At 42.8% G+C, this 25,050-nt stretch overlaps 1 protein-coding gene across 2 annotated transcripts; it reads right to left on the bottom strand.

The window, feature by feature from the left end:
- Window positions 1-1,057: 1,057 nt before the first annotated feature.
- RBBP7 (RB binding protein 7, chromatin remodeling factor) lies at window positions 1,058-24,881 on the bottom strand. Of its 2 annotated transcripts, none has more exons than XM_081792733.1 (12): window positions 24,718-24,881; window positions 23,747-23,891; window positions 17,830-17,975; window positions 14,462-14,635; window positions 13,336-13,451; window positions 8,520-8,680; window positions 7,637-7,763; window positions 7,437-7,514; window positions 6,746-6,822; window positions 4,789-4,846; window positions 2,221-2,331; window positions 1,058-1,505 (listed from the first exon to the last, which is right to left on the bottom strand). In XM_081792733.1, the coding sequence occupies exons 1-12, from the start codon at window positions 24,731-24,733 to the stop codon at window positions 1,437-1,439; spliced, it is 1,278 nt and encodes a 425-aa protein (XP_081648859.1). In that variant the 5' UTR covers window positions 24,734-24,881; the 3' UTR covers window positions 1,058-1,436. The 2 variants fall into 2 exon arrangements, with proteins under 2 accessions (XP_081648859.1, XP_081648860.1); XM_081792734.1 differs by having other exon boundaries at window positions 14,462-14,608.
- Window positions 24,882-25,050: the final 169 nt, after the last annotated feature.

Below are 25,050 nucleotides of genomic sequence, written 5' to 3'. Positions count from 1 at the left end.
CTGGGTGGAAGCCTCACTTCGTGTGGCAGGCCTCCGTGTGTACCTTAGCTTTGACTCTAGAAAAATCCTAGAAGTTTAGCTGCTGTTGAGCCCCAAAAAAACAAAACGGTGCATTTCTCCAAGCCTTGACTGCTTCTAGAACATTCCAGGGTGTACCTATTTGAACAAGAGAATTAGGTGTAACAGGCAGAGAAGGAACTTGAATTTTTGACAGAGTCAGCATGAGCGGGAGAAGGGCAGAGAGAGAGGGAGACACAGAAGCCGAAGCAGGCTCTGAGCTGTCGGCACAGAGCCCGACATGGGGCTTGAACCCACGAGCTGTGAGATCATGACCTGAGCCAAAGTCAGACGCTTAACCGACTGAGCCACCCAGGTGCCCCAGGAACTACCTAATTTATGAAGACGAGCTAAAAAGTACTTAAGCACATACAGATAGAAGAGGAGCCAGCAAACAAGTCAGGTGTAGTCATTATTTTAGACTTAACGGGCCACAAAGTCTTTGTAAAAGTCAGTTTTCGTTCTTCTAAACAACCTTGTAAAATTAAGTGTAGGGCGCTGGGTGGTCCAGTTGCTTAAGTGTCCGACTTCGGCTCGGGTCATGATCTCACGGTTGGTGGGTTTGACCCCACGTCGGGCTCTATGCTGACAGCTCGGAACCTGGAGCCTGCTTCGGATTCTGTGTCTCCCTCTCTCCCTCTCTCTCTCTAAAATAAACATTTAAGAAAAAGGTGTAAAAACCATTCCTAGCTGGCAAGTCTTTCTTACACAACAGGTTGGGGGGCGAACCTGGGTTTGTCCGCTTTGCTGACCCCTGCCATGTAAGCAATCAAGCTTTCGTGGGGGAGGGGGTGGGGAGACATGGAAGATCAGGGTAGTTCTGGGTTTACAAGTCTATCGACCACGAACACACCTACCTTCTCCCTACCTTTGCAGTAGGACATTGTCCACGTACCCTGGAGAGAAAGTCAGTTCAAGGCACATACGTACCAGCTTTCTCACAAGACCGGACACACACATACATACTCTCCTACCCAGGTTCTAAAAGAATAAAACAGACTTTATTTTAAAACTTTATTTCTGCAAAGCCAATCAACAAGTGTTGGAGGGAAAAAGTGTAAAAGTTATTCTTGCATATCTGGGAACAGCAAGCACTTAGTTTGAGAAAACAAGGACTTAAAATAGTTGAATCAAAGGCAGTACCCTGCTACTTGCATTTTAAAACGGTGATGTTCTTTCTTAACATAACTTTCTTCCCTAAAAGCTACAATATGATACAGTACGCAATAGCTCACTTGAAAGTGCTAGAATCAGAAGGTAAAGAACGCCGTATGCCATCCCACTTACATGTCCTACTATACAATGCCTTTTTGGCGCTTGATAAACCAAGCATTTGTGTAGCATTACATTCAATAGAAACGTTTCTTGTACTTTGGGTTTTAAGATCCTTGCCCCTCCAGTTCCGATGTTGTGACATCTGACTCTTCGTCATTGTAAATATTTTCAGCCTGGAGAGGACAACCAAATAAAAGCATAGGTAAAAACACCTCATCGTTTTTATAAAATTGTCTAAAACAGCATGAGATAATTCTGTCTGCGCTTTAGGATTCGCCGGTCAATGGGTTTCAGTGTTGGAAGTTTTAAGGTTAATTTAGAGGTTTTCCCCCCACACTTTAATGAGGACACGCTGAGGTGGTGTTCTTATTCGCCAGTGTGTAAATCGCACCGCCATACCTAGCTGTCCACGTACTGCTTATTCCTGTCGTAACAAGTGTTTTCCAAAAGTATTTCAAGCATCATTTGGATGAAGCAGTAGCCCCGAAGTTAAGAGATTTGGCTGGTTAACAGCGCCTTAGAAAGGTCAGGTACTTAGTACTCCTCACCAGAGAACTAACTCAGTACCCTGCAAATGCTGCCTATGACGACACAGCAGACACCGGACATCCAGCAGTGATGCCAAGAGCCCAGGTGAAGTGGGCAACAGTCGTGCAGAGTGACCAGATGCCGTGCCCACAGCTGGGGGGGGGGGGGGGGGGGGGGACACACGGGTTTCTCCTGACCTGACAGGTACATAACTGAAGACTGTTGTTAAAACGGACAAAAGTCTTTTAAGATTGTTTCCTTTCTGTATTTGGTGTGATATGCACAACTTACAATAGAAATACTTTGAGTAAATAGTTTCTCTCTCCTTTTCATTCAGGAAAAATAAACATTTTAGCTCACCATTTGCCATATCTGCATGATGTTATCCTCAGACACCGAGCAAATGACCCAAGGTTCATTGGGGTTCCAACTAAAATCTGATATCTTGGCGGTGTGTCCTCCATGAATAAACTGTTAACAAGAGTTGAAAAATAAAGCCTTTGTTTCATATCTTAAGTTTCCAGAGCATCAGTCTTGCAACGGAGGTTTAGAGGGAGGGGTTTACAGGCTTAGTAAACCCACCCTCCACTTATTTTGCAAATTTCCAAACACTCAGAAAAGGTGACAGAACCTAACAGTGAATGCCTGGACACCCTCCACCTACATTTCCCAAATACTAATGTTAATATGTGTGTTTCCCTACACAGACGCACCTGCTGAACCACCCCTAAATAATTCGCCACACATCACCCAAAAGTAAGGGTATTTTCCTACACAACCGCACTGCCATTTCCATACCTAATACATTTAACGTTAATTCAGCCTCATTATCAAATGTATGTAGTTAGGTACCAATATTTAAGGCGATAAATTTCCATAATGTTCTATTACAGACATTCTTAAAACTGGCCCACCTGAGGAGTCTCCTGGTTCTTCTCTGTAGGGCCCCCCCAGGTGCCCCTTCTCCCCTTGCTAGAAGAAAGGCACACCTCCCAGCCACCCTCAATCTTTCCATGGCGCATCACTCAAGGTGGGGATTAAGAACCACCACCATCAACAACCCGGGCCGGAGGGGGGGGGGGAGCTCTAAAAGCAAAGCCCCAGAAAGGCCAGGCAGAGAGCTTTGCTATGAAGTGAAGGGGGCAGAGGCTCACTTCCTACAAGACACAGCCTCATGAGAGAGTACTGGGCTTTCCTTACCTCAGAAGAATCAGAAGAAACCATTCTCACAAGGACAGTACGAATACACGATTTTGAACAAAGAAGTCACAGTTCCCGACCAAGTCTGATTTGACTCGTTTGACAATGAGGTTACAAGCAAGGTAACTATTTTACCTAATAATTTTTTCAGTTTAAAAACAACAGGAAAAAAACAGCTTTTCAAAATCACGTTAAGGGGGACATAAGAGAAAGTATGTTCAGACCACAGGCTTGGAATACAGAAGTCGTCCTCAAATCAAGATCCTGTTACACTAAAATTATAGTATCCAGTTTACCACAAGTAAATGTCCCTTGATTTCAGGCTCTCTTGTCAAAGGAGCAAAATCCTAGTGATTTCCTCAAGAACTACAAAATTGTTCTAGAACCGTAAGATACAGGGTATCCAAAAATAGCTGGAAATCTTGAAAACATACTAAGTGCACGAATCAGTCACAAAAGACGTTATATTCCATTTCTAGGAATTGTCCAGAACAGGCAAATCTAGAGACACAAAGTAGATCACTGGTTGCCAAGGGCTGAGGAAAGGAGCAGACCGGGAGTGGACAGAGTTCCTTTTTGAAAGGGAAATGATCTAAAACTGATTTGTGGCAATGGTTGGACGATTCTGTGAACATACTAAAAACCATTGAATTACAGTTTAAATAGGTGAACTGTATCTCAATGAAGGTTTTACCAAAATTAAGTACAAACAGCTGGGCGAAAACATCTTGTAGCAACGACTCAGCTAGAAAATACTTTAAAACCACGAAGCCATGCATCCCAAGACAGACTTTAGATTAAGCCACTCAATACAGAATAAACCATTTAGGTGCTATCATCTGTCTAGGACAACAGTTTGTTAAGAAATGCTATCCTTTAATCAGCAGGACACAGAACATGCTAGCACGTGAGAGTCTCCTTATACCCCTTTGCCACTTTCTGCCATTGCTGGTGGGCATGGGAACACATCGGACAAGGAGTAAGGGGATCTTGGACGTCCGTGCAACATGGAGATTTAGTGAGCATCTTCTTTTAAAAGTGGTGGGCAAAGCACAAGTATACTAAAACTGAGTACTGGCCTAGGAACTAAAAACACGTTACAGAGGAATGAGTGACTATGTGCCAAGTAACTGGTGGAAACGAACGTGGATTCAGAGCGAGGACGAACCACTGTGAAGTCTGGCCATGCTTAGTAGGAAAGGGACTTAAAGGACGAAGACCGACAAGACAGACACACCACAGAAACCTCCCAAGGGCCAAGGAGATGTAAGTGATTCAATTAGGAGTAGGAGAGAGATGGTAGACCATGTTGGCACCAACAAGATCGAGAATGTCTTCATTTTCTGGGCAGGGACCTCAAAAACTCAGGTCACTAAAACATGTCTATATGGTTAGTGGGAAGTACTGCTGAGTATCAATACCTACCCCCCCACCCCCCCCAAAAAAACCCTCAGAAATATTACCATTGGGAATCAGTGAGAAATTATACTATTTCCCAGGAACCCAACTGGTTCTTAGTGAAACATTCGTAAAAACCTACTGTGCTCTATTTACTAGCTTCAATAAATGTCAAAACCCAATCACAATAACCTTTAAGACCTCCAATTTGAAATCATCTTCAAGAGCTAGCGCTTGAAGTTCTGACTTATTTTCCAGATACATGGATCAATAACAAATTGTCCAATCTGCACATAACATTTCATCCTGCATAACAAAGCCAAAACATACCAGGAGTTCTGGAGGCCCATCTTCTGCATCTTCTGCTGATTGTTCTTCTCCAATTTTGCTATTAAGAAAGAATATAATGCTCTCGTTATTGGAATTCTTGTAATGGGAAGAATGTTTGCAAAACCAGCATCAGCCCACAAAACACATCTTAAAACACACGCTAGAAACAACTTCTATACCGTATCCATAACGGTTTCTCTACTAATTACTGGTGGAAGGATGGGATGCTTACTTCCTGTAAATGATTTAAGAGCTGTTCGTAACTGAAGACCCCACAATGAAATGGCTAGTAAAAGTTAATTTACAATTCAATATTCAAATAAATACAATTCATTAGTCTTAACTGTGGTTGTTTACTGCATTGGATTTAAAAGGTGAAACAACACATCAGTCAAGGGAAGGCTGTTTGTTTTTTTTTTTTTTTCCTTCTCTTAAATTCCATTTGTAGAATTTGCCAGCAGGCCCAACAGTGAAATCTCTTTACACACCAAATATCAGCCCTGGTATCTAGCCCCAACGTGGACTTAGCTAGTAATAACCGCTGCAAAGCAGCCGAAATACACAACCTTCCAAGTGATACTTTCTTTTTCTTCCCATTAAACTCAAACCAAACACATGGGACTGCTAGACAATTCTGTTTATCCTCCAGTCAGGAGTACCAATCGCTAACACTGACCTTTTTTGTTTTGTTTTGTTTTAAATGAGAGAGACAGAGAATGAACGAACAGGGAAGGGATAGAGACAGAGGAGAGAGAATCCCAAGCAGGCTCCATGCTGACAATGCAGAGCCCAATATGGGGCTCGATCTCACGACCCCAGAATCATGACCGGAGCTGAAATCAAGAGTCGGATGCTCAACCGACTGAGCCACCCAGGTGTCCCTAACGCTGACCATTTTAATCCATAATTTTATCTAATGTAATTTTAACAGTATGCAAGTCATGAAAGAATTTTAAGAAATTTTATAATGCCTGCAAATTTATTACGGGCACCTATAGGGACAATTCAGCTGCATCGCTCCATACAACCACTAGTTTTAAGTTTCTAATTTTACTACTAAAATTGTTTTCAAATAAAACTGAACATAGTCAAATATCTGCTTTAAAGATCGTCTACATTTCCAAGATTCTATCATGGCCAGAGTTTGTTGCACATGAACACAGAACATTAGATGTTTAGAATACGAGCACTGTATTCCACAGTGTTTATGTCCTCTACACTGAAGGACCTGCCTGTCTCCGTAATTAAGGTGGCCTGAGTTTTAATAAACTAAAAACTTAGTCCACTTCAAAGCAATACATTTAAGTGAAGGTAGAAAACAAGTTATCTTTTGGTAATTTAATGATTTAAACTTAGGATAATGACATCTTAGAAATATATATAACTGAACACCTTTATTAATGGGTCTAAAGGTTCAGACAAAAAAAATAAAGGAATCTGAAATTCTTAGAATAGCTACTCAAAAATCAAGGAACTTTAAACACTGGGAGAAACTAGAGCCTGGGTGGCTCAGTTGAGAGTCCAACTCTTGATCTCGGCTCATGTCATGATCTCTGCGCTGACAGCACGGAGCCTGCCTGGGATTCTCTCTCCCCGCATCTCTCTGCCCCTCCCCCGCTCGCTCTTTATCTCTCTCAGAAGAACTTAATCCACACCCCCTTTCTACAGCAAGAGTGTCCACAATACAATTATCTGGATATTAAAACCACACACTCCCCCCAACTTCATGCCTGAATATCAACAGAAAAAAAACTGATCTTATCAATCTAGTTTGCAGTCCATTTGCTGATTCATTTCTATTTCACAGAAGAAAGACTCTTAAGGAAGGTACATGAAAGTTGCTTTAATATATTTGGCTTATTAAACCGGGGTTAGCAAACTACTCTCTAGTTTATTATTACATCATCTGCCAGATTAACATACTTCTGCAGTTTCTCGTCACCAGATTGTGAGTTACCTTAAATCCCACACGTTCAGGCGGCGATCAGTACCACTTGAAGCCAGAATGGTTTCGTTATGTGGAGACCAGTGGACCTAAGTAATACAGATTTGAAAGTGTAAAGAATCATCTGTTCCTACATTTGTGGATAGTTTCTAATCCTTGAGATTTTCCCATGTCCTGTTCTGCAATACTCTCTGTGGCCTGCGGCCCTCCTTCCTTGTCCTAGACTTTCAAGTGCTCTTAAATGGCCCATCTCCCTAGCCTGCCCCCCGAGGAGGACCACACTTCCCAATACAGGGGACCTCAGCTAGAAATCCCCATAAACTTATTCGGCCCCATAACCATCCCAGAATCTTGTAAACTTTTCAATGAAGTGCATCTTAAGCCTATCCAAATCTCCATTTGAAACCACATACAAGGTTTTGGTTTTTTTTTTTTTTCCACTAGAGGACCCACCCACACTGGATACCTTAACTGAAGAATCCTTGGGTTTCAATTTTTAAACTGATCCTGTTTTGCAAGGTCTTTTCTACTTCTAAAGTAATAATCTCACAGAGCTCCCAGGTACTTCCCACTAGTTAACCTAGAAGAGGAACTTAAAAATATATATACATACCATGTCTGCTATAAAAGCAAAAAATTTTAAATATCCCCCATCCAAAAGTTAGTAAAAACCTGACAGAGACACCAGAAAACTGTCACGTACCTGGAAAATTTCATCTTTATGAGATTCAAAGGTATGGAGTTTTAATTTTAAATTACGCAGATCCCATAAAGCTACAGTCTGAAGAAAAAAATAAATGAAAAGGAATTCATTTCTCCACTTCACAGAAGAATTTTAGAGTATCTGATTATAGAACAAGGCAACTGGGTCCATAAACACCAAATATACAAAAACTTAGAAACCTTATCCGCAGAGCCAGTTGCGAGAATGAACTCGCTGTAGGGATTGAACGACAGACAATTGACCTCGGCAGTGTGAGCGTCCACGAGGTGGCTCGGCTTGGAGGTGGTATTGGACCTGGTGTCCCATCTACAACACAAAGGTACGAGGCACACAGCACAAGAGGAAGCCACCCGACCCTCCCCAGCTTGTCACACGCTCACACTCGTTTCCAGGTCCACACTGCTCCACACCACCCTATCTCCGCTATGCTCGCCCCTTTAGAGACAACCCAACCACATACAGAGCTGCCATCAGACTTCCAACCACTAAAGGACATATTCTAAACCTACGGAAAATAAACTAGGGCTATCATTCCTGGTTTCGTGTTGATTAGATTCCTGTCTTAATTACCAACTATTTCAAGCATACGCCAACTACTCCGTAGAGAATGATGTAATAATTTGATTCCTACAACCTAGCCTTGTCAAATTTTACTATCTGGCCATATTAGCCTCAGATATTAGTTTACGAGATAAAACACATGACAGGTGACTGAGCGCAGCCCTGTGCTGTGACCTGATGCAATCATTCTTAGCGCTCATCTTCAAAGTCACCTTGACTCCCAATTTTGATATTTACCACTACACTACCAAACACGTTTCTTCACATTTACATTTTCTTTTTTCAAATAAAAATTATGTTCATTCATATAGCACAGTAACTTTTATGCAAAAACAGCCATTATATGGCTTCTTGTATGTCAATTCTACCTCACTCAAGTTTTTAACGCCAGTATAGAGCTTAAAAAAAAAAAAAAAAAATCAAACCACATGCCACCAGAATCAATGATGGTCTCATACAGGACACCCATATACGAAGACCCCACTGAACCTTCCACCTTACATCATAAGTTTCTGATCATCAGCAACAGATCCAAATAATGACTCGTGTAGCAGATGCCAGGCCACATCCTCTACGACAGCTGAGTGGCCAGTAAAGATGGCTTTAGCGTCCACAATCTTGCCTTCCTTTGGTCCTGCATTTATATCCCACAGACAGACAGTCTAAAGGAAGGAAAAACAAATAACCTTCGTTAAAAAATTATTTAACTATAGGCGCCTGGCTGGCTCCGTTGGAAGAACATGCGACTCTTGATCTCAGGGTCATGAGTTCGAGCCCCACGCTGGGTGTAGAGATTATTTAAATAAACTTTAAGAAAACTATTTAACTATATAAGAGGTAGAAATAAACACAAGGGAGAGGAAATGTAAATAAAAGTAAAGCTTCAGAAACAGAAGAGTGTATGGTTGTAGTATAGCTTCCATGATCTGAGATGCAGGGGCAAGGAAAGGAAACGGTAACAGGGACGGGGAAACCGAGCATGATGGCAGCAAGAGACAATCACATTCGAGTTTCCACCTAGATACAGTCAAGTATCTAAAAGTCAAGTGTCTAAAATTCATCTAGATTACACAATGCAACACTGAGAGCCCAACATTCCACATCTACTGAACAGAAACTCACATCCTAAAAATTCAAGCAAGGTTGGGAGACTGGGAATTAAAACTAAAACATGCCTCTTAAAAAAGCAAAGAGGCTAAGTCTCACTTCACAGCAGAAACCACTACAGAAACCACTACAGCACATTAGAAAGTGAGACAGGTGGATAGCCCAGAAACCCCAACTAGGCTACTTTGAGGGGCCAAACCTTAGGGCCTGCAGACAGATCCCCACAGTGTACTCCTCAAAATATCAGCAGAACCCAAGGAGAGGCCACAGGCCTCAAAGATCACAGATCAGCAGGCTCTGGGAGTGGAGTCTTCTATTGACAACCATCACAAAGAGGAAAGACTTACTGTTTATGAAAAAAACATTGTAAGCTATATAGGGCAATGATTATCATCCAAACAATTTAAGACAAAGGTAAGTCCATTAAGGTATATTTGCAGTAATACCACTGACACTGGTATGGGATTCATCTCTCTTTTTTTAACGTTTATTTATTTTTGAGACAGAGAGAGACAGAGCATGAACGGGGGAGGGTCAGAGAGAGGGAGACACAGAATCGGAAACAGGCTCCAGGCTCTGAGCTGTCAGCACAGAGCCCGACGCGGGGCTCGAACTCACGGACCACGAGATCATGACCTGAACCAAAGTCGGCCGCTTAACTGACTGAGCCACCCAGGCGCGCCATGGGATTCATCTCTTTTAAAATCACTTTCGAGGAGGCGCCTGGGTGGCTTAGTCGGTTAAGCATCCGACTTCGACTCAGGTCATGATCTCACGATTTGTGGGTTCCAGCCCCGCATGAGGCTCTGTGCTGACAGCGCAGAACCTGGAGACTGCTTCAGATTCTGTGTCTCAGTCTGTCTCTGCTCCTCCCCCGCTTGCGTGGTCTCCCTCAAAAAAATGAATGTTAAAAAAAAATTAAACATTAAAAATAAACATTAAAAAAAGTTAAAAAAAATCACTTTCTTATCTGAAAGAGTTTCTGCAGCAAAGCTATTTCCCAGTAGCAGCTATTTACCCATGAACAAAAAAGTAGTTTTACATAATACACACACCTTAGCCTTTGTTGATACGTACACACTCAGATGCAATTTACAAGCAATGAAGAGAAAGGAACATGCAGAGCTCTTGCCATCCTCCCCTGCTCACTTCAGAAGGATCCTGGGAAGATTAGCAAGATGCCTGGCACATACATGCAGAGCCCTTGGGAAATGTCAGCTTTTATTATGACTAGCAACTCCCAGCCTAGTGTCTTCAAAAGGCACTAGTAATTAAGTTACTGAGTATAACCCATCCTCCCTGTTTTGGAGACTCTATCACACCCACTTTGAGGGAAGGGGAGGAAAGCCTCCCTTTGGAGAACTAAGGGAGACCTTGCTTCCCAGCCTCCCTTGTGACTGGGACATGATGTCGGCTCCAGCAGTCTGACAAGGATTTTGAACTGTGACCATCAACAGGGAAATCTGTTGTCAGGATTGCAAGCGTGGGGAAGAGGGAGTGGAGTATAACATCTACCAGCCTGATCTCTGAGTTGTGGATCTGACCTCTCCTCTCTGTTCTGGACCATTTTCTAGCCATTACAGCAATTCTGTGAGCTACCCTGCCCAATGTCCTCCTGATAAATTCCTCTTCTGTCTGCATCAGCCAGAGTTGGTTTCAATTGCCTGCAGCTAAAGAATCTTGACTGGGCCAATTATCTGCCTTAAATATTTAGAAAAACATCAACAGAAATTGTGACCAGTAGAAACATAAAGAAGGTCTGTGATGTGACAGGTCCTGTTCTAGGCAGGAGGATATACTAAGGAAGAAGGCAAAGAACCTGTGGCCAAGTTATAAAAGATTTCAAAAGCTCCAGAAGTCTACTCTCAACTCTGGGGGGAGTCAGAGCAAACACGTTTTGCTTACAGTATGTGTTCCATGAAGGAATGTATGGAGCTGCAGGTGGCAAGAATGCTAAACACTGGGGGCGCCTGGGTGGCTCAGTTGGGTAAGCCACCGACTTCGGCTCAGATCATGATCTCGCGGTGAGTTTGAGCCCCATGTCGGGCTCTGTGCTGACAGCTCAGAGCCTGAAGCCTGCTTCAGATTCTGTGTTTCCTTCTCTCTCTGCCCCTCTGCCTCTCATGTGCTCTGTCTCTCTCAAAAATAATTTAAAAAAAAATTTAAAAAAAGAATGCTACAAACACTGATCTACAATAATAACAGGATCACTTTGCATTTGTGTGGTACCTTTAAGATACTTGTATGAAGGATGCCAAGACAACTCAATAGGTAAATATTAGTCTCCTCAACAAACAGTGCCAGAAAAACAGGATAATCACATGCAGAAAAGGAACATGAACCCCTACCCCACACACAAAACTAAACTCAAAATGGATAAAGGACCCACCTATACGCAAGATTTAAAAGTATGCAATTCTTAGAAGAAAACATAGATGTAAATCTTTGTGATGTTGGATTATATGTAATGGTTTCTTAGGATACCAAAAGCACAAGTAACAAAAATAAAAACTAAACTGGACTCAAAATTATTTCTGTGCTTTGGAGGACATCACCAAAAAAGTGAAAAGACAAGCCACAGAGTGGGAGAAAATCTTTTCAAATCTCATCTGATAAAGGACTGGTATCCAGAATAAAAACAATTCTGACAACTCACTAAAAGAAAAAACCCGATATTTAAGGGGCACGGGGTGACTCAGTCAGTTGAGCGTCCAATTTCAGCTCAGGTCATGATCTCACATTCTGTGGGTTCGAGCCCCACGTCAGGCTCTGCACTGACAGCTTGGAGCCTGGAGCCTGCTTCAGATTCTGGGTCTCCCCCTCTCTCTCCCTGCCCCTACCCCGCTTGTGCTAATAAAAAAAACAAAACGAAACAAAACCACAAAATTTAAAATTTGACAAGGAATTTGAATACAATACTTCTCCAAAGAAGATCTATAAATAGCCAATAAAAACATAAAAAGATACTCAAAATCATTAGCCATCAGAGAAATATAAATCAAAACCACAAGGAGATACCACTTCACACCAACAAGGATGGCTCTAAGAAAAAAGAGACAATAACAAGTGCTGAGGAAGATGTGAAGAAACTGGAACCCTGGGGTACACACTGCTGGTAGGAATGTGAAGTGATGCAGCTGCCGTGGGAAAGCATGGCAGTTTTTCAAAAAGTTAAACGCAGAATTACCATATGACCCAGTATTTCCACCCCTAGGTAATGAAAACCTACATCCACACAAAAACTTGTACAAAAATGTTCACAGCCAGCATCGTTCAAAATAGCCCCAAAGCAAAGCAAAACAAACAAACAAAAAAAACAAAGCCCAAAGTAGAAACAACCCAAATGTCCATCAACTGATGAACTGGTTGTTCAGCCATGAAAAGGAGCGACGTACTGACCTATACTTCAACATGGATCAACCTTGAAAAACTTATGCTAAAAAAAAGAAACCAGACAGAAAAAAAAGCACATATTCCATTTATATGAATTATCAAGAATAGACAACTCTGGGGGTGCCTGGGTGGCTCATTCAGTTAAGTGTCTGACTTCGGCTCAAGGTCATGATCTCGAGGTTTGGGAGTTCGAGCCCTGCCCTCCATCAGGCTCTGTGCTGACAGCTTGGAGCCTGGAGCCTGCTTTGGATTCTGTGTCTCCCTCTCTCTCTCTGCCTCTCCCCTGTTCACGCTCTCTCTCAAAAATAAATACACATTTAAAAAATTATAAAAATAAAAAAATAGACAACTCTATAGAGAAAGTAAATTAGTGGTTGGCAGGTGCTGGGGGAAGTGGGGAGTGACTACTTAATGGGTCAAGAGTTTCTTTTTGTGACATTCGATGAAAATGTTTGAGTTAGTAGTGAAGATTGCACAGCTTTGTGAATATACTAAAACCCACTGAAATGTACTCTTAAATAAAAAAGTTTTTTCAATGTAATTTCTATTTGTCAGGTCTCACACTTCACTGTTTCCATTAGATATACTTTTAAATAATGGGACACCTTTTGCCCACCTTCCTTCTAGTCTAAGGCTGCTTCAAAAGAGCTCTGTGGAATCCCAAGGCTCCACCAGGGCGATATGATAACCATTGCTCTAAATTCTGTAAAAATGTTATCACAATAACCAGCAGCACTATCTTAGAACACCTCCTGCAGTGCAGAACTCTCCCTGACAGTCTTTAAAGACAGGAGATTGGGAAGAGTAAGTTTCTCACATGGTCGTCTGATGCACTCAGGAGATGTCCACTCAAATTAGAATTCCAGGAAAGACCATAGCCTTCCTTTTGGTGGCCTCTTAACCGAAGATCGGGATTACATTCTCCACTTGGGTCTAAAGAGAAAAAGAAACACATTAACTACTAAGTGATTTTCTGTTTATCAGAACTAGTAAAAGCGATTTTCATTCCTCACTGAATGAGCCGTAACGTTCATTATAATGCCTGGAAAACACCACATATGAATGACGACTTAGGACTTGGTCTGACCCCCAGCCACCCTGAAAAGCTGTTCTGTGCTTCATTGCAAATACTCAATGCGAACCAAGACTCATGACCATAAAATGACTAGTTCCTCTGCAAAACCTAGTACTAGCTCCGACACAAAACCCTGAAAACTACAGCTGTTCCCTCAAATGTGAGTGGCAGCAACCCTCCCATGGATCAAATTGTTTACAACTTTCTTGTGAGGAAAGAGTTAACACGGCAGGTCTGGTTGCTCAGCCCTTGCACGTATCCAGGGTAGCCCGCAACCATGACTGACCCTTAGCCACCCCCTAGGAATGTGACCCTCACAAAAATCGTCATCACTGACATGAAGTTGTGTACGCCCAGGGCAGTGAGGCATGCGGCAGCAGCTTGTCAAGACTTGCAGGATTGTTTGGCGATTCATGATGTACCTGGCTTCACTGCTAGGGTCCCGAGTTTCCCTCAGCATGGCAGGTCAGAGCAGGATGTGCCTATGTGACCAGACCTCTATAAAAAACGCCAGATCCGGAGACTCAAACAGGATTCCCTGAGCAGAGACATTTATCACATGCCCCTGTGGTCTGCTGCTAGAGAAAAAGCACGTTCCGTATGGCCCTGGTGGGGAAGGACTCAGAAGCCTGCGCCTGACCTCTCTGGACTCTGCCTGATATGTATCTTTTCTTCCTGCTTTTTGCTCTGTATCTTCTGCGGTGATAAACCCTAGCCAGGAGCATAACCTGCCGGGAGGTCCTTCTGTTCAATCAACTGAATTTTGAGGACGGTTAATAGAGTCCCAAAATGTTTAAACCTTTAAAAACCATAGAGTACACTAGTTTCAAAAATGTTGGAGCAATGGCCTGATTTCATTACTACATACCTGGCTTAGCAGGGTGCTTTGTATAGTCAAAAACCAGCACATCAGAAGATGGTGTTTTTGTAGCAATGATGTGAGGGTTCTGCGGCATGTAACGAGCACGGTTTACTTCTCCTTCATGGTTAATTTTAATTTCACATTCGATTTTTCCTGTTACAGAACCAAAGCCACCAAATTCTAATGTGAGAAGAAAGAAATAAACATACACTTACGATTAAAATTCACCAGTCATTTAGTTTAATACACCCAACAGATTTTAACAGAATACAACATAACCAGAGAACACAAAAATAGGGGTTCAGTTGCCACTTTGAAATTAATTTATTCTCAAAGCCCATTTGGAATGGAAAATGGTAACGCTATTTTCTGCAAGTTTCACCTTGGATTTAGAATAATTAAAAACTGGCCTCTTTCAGTTGTGAAGAGGATGTAATTATTCCTAAAATCAGAAATCCATACTAGCTAACCCCCAACTCAACTCTAAGACACAAATATGCTGGCTCCACCAGCATACCTAATTCAACTGCTAGTGGAGTGCCAAAGCTAAAACGAGGGGGCTAACCTACCTGGCGTGTGAATAAGACTATAGTGTTGAGTAGTTATTAAAAAGGCCTTGGAAAAGTAACAAAGTCACATAAAAAGTAGAAGAACCTCTGAGAAAGCAGCAAGATGATAGCAGAAAGAATACAAGTAGAGAACATCTAAGCAGATAAGGACAAATGAGAACATTTTTTTTGTGCCCATAGATTAAAAACTTGAATAGTTGCTGACACTTAAAACGTTGGGAGGCTCATTATAACTGTATCATTTCTTCCTGACCTATATTGCTACTTCTTTGTCCATTCCTTTTTTGTTCACCCTGTGTCTCGGGTTAGGGAATCACAACTCAAATGCCTAATGGAGCCAGGGAGGTAACAAGTAAAACAGACTGGCCAGGGCCTGGAGGAAACAAACCGAAAGCAGCAAACCATTTCTGTTTCAGCCAGCTCTTGCTATATGGGAATGCTTAATGAACACTGGCTCCCATGGTTTAGTATCGGTGTTCAGCCATTCTTCTCCGTGGCAAACAGAGCTTACTACTCTGTGTGGCTGAAAATCATCTCTCATTCCCCACAGCTACTCCCACACAACCATATACAATCGCCTCTTTCCCTCTCAGCACTTCCCTTTCCATCGTGTCAATGGGAGAAATGTTCCCTAGCAAAGACCACCCCTCCTGATCCTGACGCTGTTCCAAACCTGCCCCAACTTTGATTTTCAACCCACCACCCAACCCCCCTCCCTTTGTGGACTCTAACAGCTCTAACACTTCTATATAAAGACACTCAAGTCCCCCAATTCCTTTACTTATTACAACCTGAACAGCTCTCCTTTTTTAAAAAAAAAAAATGGATTTCTAGGTAAGATTTACTTCGAACACAGGGCTTTGTTTTCTCAAACTCAAAAATTTGAAAAAAAAAACCCACTATTTTAATACTAGTATCCATTACAAAATACTGTAACTGAAAACAGAAACAGGTATTAACTGAATTACTTCAGTCACTTGTTAGAATATACTGAACAAGTGACTTCAGTAACTTCATATATCCATAGGTTATGCAGAGGGACTAATTCTTAAGCCAAGGGTCCAATAAACACATACTTCAGGATTAAAAGCCACTAAAAATTTCTGATTATAACAATATTTACAGAAATAACGCATAAAGTTATAGGGAAACGGACTGTGAATTATGGGAGTGGCAAATGGAGTAAATCATTTTGGAAGATAGTTTTCTACTATTTTAAGTGGACAGTGAATACACCATACGACTCAGCAATTCCACTCCACTAGATAAATCTTCCCACATGTGTATAAGGGGACATGGCAAGGATGTTCACCGAAGCACCATTTGTAAATGCAAAATACCACATACACGTAATCCAACTGCCCCCAGTTGAACAATGAATAAAGTAAGGTTTAATCACAGTGGAACATCAAACAGCAGTTCAAAGAAGACAGGCATCTACATGGCACACACACACATTATCGAATGAAACAAGCTGTAAAAAAAACCCTTCATATTTACTACTGTATGAGTAATAACAGTTAAAAATGGCACACTGATTTTCAGGACACAGTGATAAAGTCTTCAAGGAAAGCAGGTCAGGAAAGGGGTATGGGGTGGCAAGACTTTAGCTATAAAATATTTTATTTTCAATAAGAAAAAAATTAAAGCAAATTCCTTAAAATGTTAAGATGAAACCTTTTAGGGCTGTGCAGAAAGCACTAACCCAGCAGGTCTGGCTGCTGAGCCCTCGCCACTCTGAGGGACACTGGGACCATGAATGACCCCTAGCCGAGTCCTGGGAACACAGACCTCAGAATGTTCTTTCCGTTACTGATGGACTGATGGTTCTGTGGTGTACACCTGGAGCAACAGACCATGCTGTACCAGTCTGTCAGGGTCGCTATGCACAAACATCAAGATTGACGATATGCACCTGGTTTCATTACCGGGGTCCTGAGTTTCAGCTGTCTTAACTGGCTGCCAGCAGGATGTGCCTGTGAACCGCCCCCCACCCCAGCCTCACATCCAGACACTCAAATGCGTTTCTCTGGGCAGGAGAGAGAGATTCCGCACATGTCCTTGTCGTCTGCTGCCAGAGAGAAAGTACATTGTGTGCGGTCCTGGACGAGACTTGTGCCAGACCTCCCTAGACTCCCTGATGCATATCTTTTTCCTGTTGCTTCTCCTCTGTATTCTTTACTGTAACAAATTTTAGCCATGAGTATAATTTGCTATGGAGTATTGTGAGTCCCTCTAGCACAATGACCAAACTTGGGTGATGGTGGGAATACCAAATCAAGGGAATATAGGTTTGACAGGGTAAAAAAGGAAGTCAATAGCTTCCATAGAAAAACCACTGTTAACTGTTTGGTATGTATGCCTGCTTTTTCCTATGCACACGCAACACATATTATTCCTTTTACCAAAATTGGTACTATAATCACACAGAAGTTACTCGATTTATCTTGGACATCTTTCCATACAAGAGCATATAGACTTGCCTCATTCTTTGTGAGTCTATGTAAAATTTCAGATTTACCTCATTCTTAACAATTGCTGCACGGTATTTCAAACATACCATAATGTGTTTAACCAATTTCCTATGAACTAACATCTGGGTTGCTAAATTGATCCTAATTTTTCCATCTTGCAAATAATGTTATATCATGAAATCTTTGTGCACATGTGAGCAAGTAGTTCTATGCGATAAAGTCCTAAAAGTTAAACTGCTGAGCCAAAAGAGATTAGTAGAAAACTGTAATAACCTATAACTAGAAAAAGGCACACTCCCTCAGACACCAATAGAATATATGGTATACCTACCACCCTTCTCACTGTCACAGTGGGAAGCATCAAACTGTGCATCATCGTTCGGAATATGGACTCGAGCAACCACAAGATGATTCTGCTCATCAGACGTGTGAGTCCCCAGCACTAGCCAATGAAGGGCATAATCCTTTCCTTCCGGTCTGTTTAGGAAAGAAAATAAGTCACACTAATCCTACAGGAAACCAGTTACTAACAAATGCAATCCATTACCAATCTCCATACCCATGATCATGACTTCTCACTTAAAAAATATCTTCCAACTTAGTACGTTAGATATTCCTAATTTTCCAGTAAGAGACAAGATAGAATGTTAAGTTTAAGCATCGAGTCCAAAAAACTGGGTTTAAATCCTGAATCAAACTAAAATTAGCTATATGCAATTCCTTAAATCACAACTTCCTGTGGGCCTCAGTGTCTTCACCTAAAAAACAGGTTATGAGGGCAAATGGCATAATGAGAAAACGCTTTATTGACGCTCACGGTGCTTAATGTTGGAGGACCAAGATGTACAGCTCTGGGCCCCAACACTAGACAAGTTAGGCTATTTATATTTGTTCCTAAATTTTAGTTGTTGAAAGGATTTAGTGGTTTTTAAAAGAGGTGTGAGGGTTGCTTCTATGAATGTAATTTAGTAATAACTTAATTTTTTAAATTGTTTTTAATGTTTTATTTATTTTTGACAGAGAGAGAGAGACAGAGCATGAGCAGGGGAGGGTCAGAGAGAGAGAGAGGGAGGGAGACACAGAATCTGAAGCAGGCTCCAGGCTCTGAGCCATCAGCACAGAGCCCGATGCGGGGCTCAAACTCACAGACTGCGAGATCATGACCTGAGCCGAAGTCGGACGCTCAACCGACTGCGCCACCCAGGCGCCCCAGTAATAACTTAAAAATTACAAGGTGAGGGGCACCCGGGTGGCTCAGTTAGGTGTCCGACTTCAGCTCAGGTCATTATCTCACAGTTTGAGTTCGAGCCCCATGTCTGTCCCTGCGCTGACAGCTCAGAGCCTGGAGCCTACTTTGGATTCTGTGTCTCTCTGCCCCTCCCCCGCTCACACTGTCTTTCTCTCTCTCTCTCTCTCTCAAAAAATAAACATTAAAAAAATTTTTTTTTAATTTTAAAATGGTGAGATTTTACTAAGATTTGGCTTAAAATAAAAAAGAACAATAAATACATATACAACTCCAAAACCAGAACAAAGCAACCACGGTTAAGCAATAACAGCTTGTATGAAAAAAGACAAGAGTCTTAGTTGATGTATGTTCAGTGCCCAAGAACAGCATATGGCTATCAAAAAAGATAGTTCCATCTTAGGTGAACTTACATGGGGAGGGAGAGGCAATGCATGGGAGCACTCACCCACTTAAGTTTAAATGAAAAAAAAAACATACCTAGAAAATAGACTCAAAGCAACTGTACTTTAGGAGGACTTAGACAAAACGAAATCTGTTCTGTACAGGGAATACTAATTCAAAACAAAAGGGAACTTCAACAGATCTCAGTAGAACCATTTGAAAAGAAATGGAAATGCTTGGGAGAAAGGAGGCACCACAGAGCAATGTTAAGGCTGACATAAAAGGAAGTCACTTTTCATAGGGTTAAACAGAAATAACAGGTTCTAAGGAGCACGGTCCCAACATGGAATGGAGGACCTGAAAAATTCCTCGACTCTAAATTCAATTTGGGTTTTCCCTAACACTATAACCATATAAGGATTTTTCTTTTTTCCTGTAAATCTTTTCATCTCCATCATTAAAATACAAACCTATTTTCCTGAACCAATCAATATTACAAGGTTTCCCTCCAAGGCTGGAGGCACCTAAAGCCACAGAAGCACTAATGTTAAAAGACCTTGTCCTTCTGCAGCGCCAGCATCTTTTGATCACTTTGACTTCACTGCTAAGAAATTTCTCTAACAATAACAGATTGTCACAAGGTTATTATTCTCAGAAGCACTGTCTTAGCGGCAAAAGACTGACAACAACCTAAATATCCATCAATAAGGCACTGGTGACATAAATTATAGTATATCCATAAATGGAATTCTGTGGAGGCCTTAAAACAAGAGAGTGTATTGGGGAGCCAGGGTGGTCAGTTAGGTGTCAGACTCTTGATTTCGGCTCAGGTCATGATCTCCCAGGTTTGTGGGTTCAAGCCCCTCATTCGGTTCCTTGTGCTGTCAATGCGGAGCCTGCTTGGGATTCTCTCTACCCCCCACAGGCTCTCACTCCCTGTCTCAAAAAGAAACAAACTTAAAAAAACCCACCAAAACCCAAGAGTATATTTAAGCATGCTGATAGGAAAAAGTCTCCCATGTAAACCACCAATTGAAAAGTCAAGTGAATAACTTGCTACATAAAAAAAGATGGAGGGGAGAGGCACCTGGGTGGCTCAGTCGGTTAAGCGTCCAACTTCAGCTCAGGTCATCTCACAGTCTGCGAGTTTGGGCTCTGTGCTGACAGCTCAGAGCCTGGAGCCTGCTTCAGATTCTGTGTCTCCCCCCCCCCCCGCCCCTCCCCTGCTCATGCTCTGTCTCTGGGTCTCAAAAATAAATAAAAACATTTTTAAAAATTTATAAAAAAGATGGAGGGAAGATATGTATAATGTATTTTATTCTGGCAGGAAGAGTTAAAAAAAAAAAAAAATGACGGTCTCTGCTCTGGGTAATGAGACCAAGAGAATAGGGGACATGGAAAGGGGATTTATTTTTTTTACTCTATGCACTTCGTACCATCTGAATTTGAATGATTACAAAGCGTTTTAGGTAAAGACTTAAGTTAGTCTCAATATGTTTAAGAAATTATCTAATAAAAGATATGGGTTAGAGGTGCCTGGGTGGCTCAGTCGGTTAAGTGTCTGACTTAGGCTCAGGGAATGATCTCGCAATTCTTGAGTTCAAGGCCTGTGTCAGGCTCTGTGCTGACAGCTCAGAGCCTGGAGCCTGCTTCAGATTCTGTGTCTCCCCCTCTGTCTCAAAATAAGTAAATATTTAAAAAAAAATTAAAAAGAATAAAAGATACAGAATAAAATTATTTTCTTTTATTAAAATTTTTTTTATGTTTTTATTTACTTTTGAGACAGAAAGAGATAGAGCATGAGCAGGGGAGGGGCAAAGGGAGAGGGAGACACATAATCTGAAGCAGGCTCCAGGCTCTGAGCTGTCAGCACAGAGCCCGACGCGGGGTTCAAACCCACAGACTGAGATCATGACCTGAGCTGAAGTCGGACGCCCGACCAACTGAGCCACCCAGGCGCCCCTAAAATTATTTCTTAAAGATACCTAAATGAAAATTTTTACAAGGCAAATCCACTATGTGGACAACTAACGAACTCAGTTTAAGGACAATAGCTTAGAAAGTACAAGTAGTTACTGGGAAGTATGTAGGTAGAAGGCAGGCCTTCCTTATGAGGTTGACCAGAGTCTAGTTCCTCAAAGACCCAGGCAGTAAGAGCAGCCAATATTTCCACTGTTCCATATAGTAACAAAACATAGTCACATTCCCTTATACCCAAACAGAATCCTGCAAAGCACCACACAGCTATCCTCAACATCCAAGAATGTAGGCAGGCTGGCTGCATTTTCTTGCATTCCCAGAGCCACTGCACACCCCACAACCAGACCCCACTTTTCTTTGTAATGCAAAGAATACCATGGAATAGATAATTTAAGGTATTTTCTGTTCTGTTCCTAAGTGTTCATATGCAAGCAGTATCTGGGAGGATGCCTAGCTGGCTTAGTCAGTGGGACATGCAACTCTCGATCTTGGGAGTTGTAAGTTCGAGCCTCACATTGGGTGTAGAGATTACTTAAAAATCTTGGGGCACCTGGGTGGCTCAGTTGGTTAAGCGTCTGACTCTTGATTTTGGCTCAGATCGTGATCTCACAGCTGGTGGGAGGGAGCTCCACATCAGGCTCTGTGCCGAAGTCCCAGAGCCTGCTTGATATTCTCTCTCCCTCTCTCTCTCTGCCCCTCCCCCCAAACTATATTATAAAAAAACCCAAGAAAATAAAAATCTTAAAAAAAAAAGCAGTATCTGGGCTCAGAACATAGAGATCATTTTTAAAATTGTTACACAAAACATATCACAGATAACATTCTTAAAAGACTCGAGTAAGCAGTTTGCACTGAAATCCAAATGGAGAAAGTTACTACACTCTAATAAATTATTTCTCAACAATGGGGTGGGAAAATCAGCATCAGTCACCACTTACTGTGTACTTACTCTGTGCCAGCACTTTAACAGTGCCTAATCTCATTTAATGCCCTCAAATACAGGCAGTCAGAACCTCAAGCACCTCCATTTACACATCAGACGACTTGGGAATGGATGTTGACCAACCTGCCCTAATTTGGGTACTAAGAAGTAGGGGGCAGGATTCGAACTCAGGTCTCTAACCTTACAGTCTCACCCACCCCCACTGTTTTCTACTGTTCAGGTAGGTCAGAAAGATCCAAGAGAATATAAATTAAGCTGTTAAAGTTTTTAATTTACTTAACAGAAATACACAGAGTCAAATGTACATGGTACTCTAAAGGAGAACCTGAATACCTTCAGGTATTTGATGCTCACAAGTGTTATGTCAATGCTTAGAAGTCTCCATTATTTATTTCTTGGCTACTCTTCCCACATCTGTATATTTACACTGTGATTTTTGGGAACCCCAATGGAAGCCCCTACCTGTATGTAGGACAATGTTTGCATATGGGAGTCTGACCTTTATTTTATCTTATAAGATTAACTGGGTCTTGAAGTGCCTCAGTGGCTCAGCCGGTGGAGTGTCAGACTCTTGATTTCGGCTCGGCTCATGGTCTAACAGTTTCGTGGGTTCCAGCCCTGCACTGGGCTCTGTGCTGATGGTGTGGAGCCTGCTTTGGAGTTTTCTCTCTCTGCCCCTCCCCCACTCATGTTTTTTCCCCCTCTCTCAAAATAAACTTAAAAAAATTAAATACAATTAACTTGCTCATATTTTCATAACTTGTCACAAAATCCCCTTCATAGACTAGTGTCGTCAATCCTCATTAAGTCATATACTCACATTACCTAAATTGAATAGTTTTAAAGTTCATGGCCAAATTCCTACTAGAAAAAGTGCAAGCATATGAGAAAGGTAGTCTAGTACAGGAGTTACCTCAACTTTGGGGCACCCAGACTGGGCTCAGAATCCCACTTCACCACTTACCAGTTGTGTGATCTTGGGGATGTTACTTAGCTCTATCCCAGTTTCCACCACAGTAAAAGGAGGATAAAATCACAGTACTGTTCTGAGTATTAAACCAAATTAGCAGGACACAAAACTCTTCACATGGACCATACCCTATTCTAAATGTTCAATGACAGCAATTATTACCAGAGAAATTTAAGAAACAGCCGAAAAGAACACTCTTACGAAGACCAACAACAACCTCAAAGTGTTTTCCACGCTATTAGCCAATAACCTCTTTTCTTCAGTGAACTGTTGCTAAATTCTTTTCCCCTTTGTCCATTAAAACCTATTCATATTGGGGGCTGATTACATGAGTGTGCTCGCTTTGTAAAAATCCATCAAGCCGTATGCTTATGATTTGTGCACTTTTCCTGTAAATATTCTATTTTTCAATAAAGTTTTAAAGAAATCCATTAGTCTAGGGCCCCCCAAAATGCTGCTCTGTATTGAAACCCAAGAAACAATATGTTAGGTGTTTTCTACAAATATCATTAAACGCACACATTCTTTACCCCCTTTTACACCCACGCTTACATGTCAGAAATCATCCCACTAATCACTCAAGTTTTGAGAATAAAAATCACCTGCCAGTTCATCCAAGGGCTAAATTGATTACACGCTCATGTTCTATGTGTAAAATGCTGAAACTTGGAAATTCAGGACAATAGCTAAATTTACGCAAAGTAAAAGTTGCCAGAAACCCTTACTTAGTCACTTCAGGAAGCCACTGAACGGTAAGACTCGGCCACTGAAGAGCATGGGTCATAACCAGGTCATACAGAAACGGCGTATTCTTCTTCCAGATTTTATACTCTTCATTGATGACACGCTCCTCCACAGTATCTTCAAACACTGAAATTTGGAGAAAGCCCATACATTTAAGCGGCTGAGAGAAATCGAAGTCAGAATCTGTACACAGATACTGGAGGTCACCTCGAGATGGCCACACCTAACCTACTCTTTAGCTTTACATCTAATTTGGACGCAAACTAACTGCTCTTCCAGAACGCGGGGAAAATATTTATTAACACCAGGAAGCTTATTTTTTGCACCTAGAAGTCAATACCGCTTGTGTGTACAGAATTGAGTAATTACACGGACAACGATTCTGTTTTGCCAGTTACAGCTGTTCGCACCTGTTCTAAGATGACGACTCGTACGTACAGGGGCTCCACGACCCACCCGGGGAGCCGAATCCACGTGTAGCAGAAACCCCTCGGCCCGCTCCCTCCATCCCCCACCAGGAGCGGCCTCCGCTCCCACGAAGCCCGCGTCAGCAGCCATAGGCTGGCGTGTTCCAGAATCCCCCGGACAAGGGCCGCGACCCTGAAGAGATCGACGCGCGCGCGTGGAAAGAGCTGCCGTGCCCGCTTTCCGGCGGTGGAGGCCGCCTCCGCCCGAGAGCCAAGGGCGCCGGAGGGGGGAGGGGAGTTGGGGGGGGGCGGGGGAGGGAAGGGGGCCCAACCCGCGGCCCCGCGCCCGGCTCCGGAAGTGCTCGGAGCCCTCCGCGCCGCGGTCCCGTCCAGCGTAGGCCCCTCGAGGCGCGCGCCTAGCCTCGCGCCCGGCCCCGCCCCCTGCTCCTCACGCCAATTCGCGCCTTTCGCCGGCGCGTGCCGCGGCCTCGCGCGCCCGCCGCCCCCCGCGGTCCCGGCGCGCGCCGCCCCGCAGGGCCTCTTACTCTCTTTACTCGCCATCTTGCGTCGGGTCGTTCGCCCCTCGCCGCCGCCTCGGACTCCCCTCGCTAGCCAACAGCAGCCCAACCACAGGCGTTCCTGCCTCGCCCAGGCGCGTCACACACTTCTAGCTCTCGAAGCGCGAGCTCCGTCTTACAGCCTCCGTCTTACAGCCTCCGTCTTACAGCCCCAGACGCTGCGTCCTTCTCTCCTGCCTCCTCCCCGCTCGCGGGTACCGAGGTCTGAGGCGCTCTTCTCTCTCTCTCCAAACTTGGAACGAGACTTTTCAACCCGCGCCTCCCAGCCCGCCCAGGCAGCTGAGCGCAGGCGCATCCGCC

The sequence above is a fragment of the Panthera onca genome, chromosome X (assembly GCF_046562875.1).
Source record: "Panthera onca isolate mPanOnc1 chromosome X, mPanOnc1 haplotype 2, whole genome shotgun sequence".
In the NCBI taxonomy this organism is placed as follows: domain Eukaryota; kingdom Metazoa; phylum Chordata; class Mammalia; order Carnivora; family Felidae; genus Panthera; species Panthera onca.
This window is presented reverse-complemented; position numbering and strand designations above follow the sequence as displayed.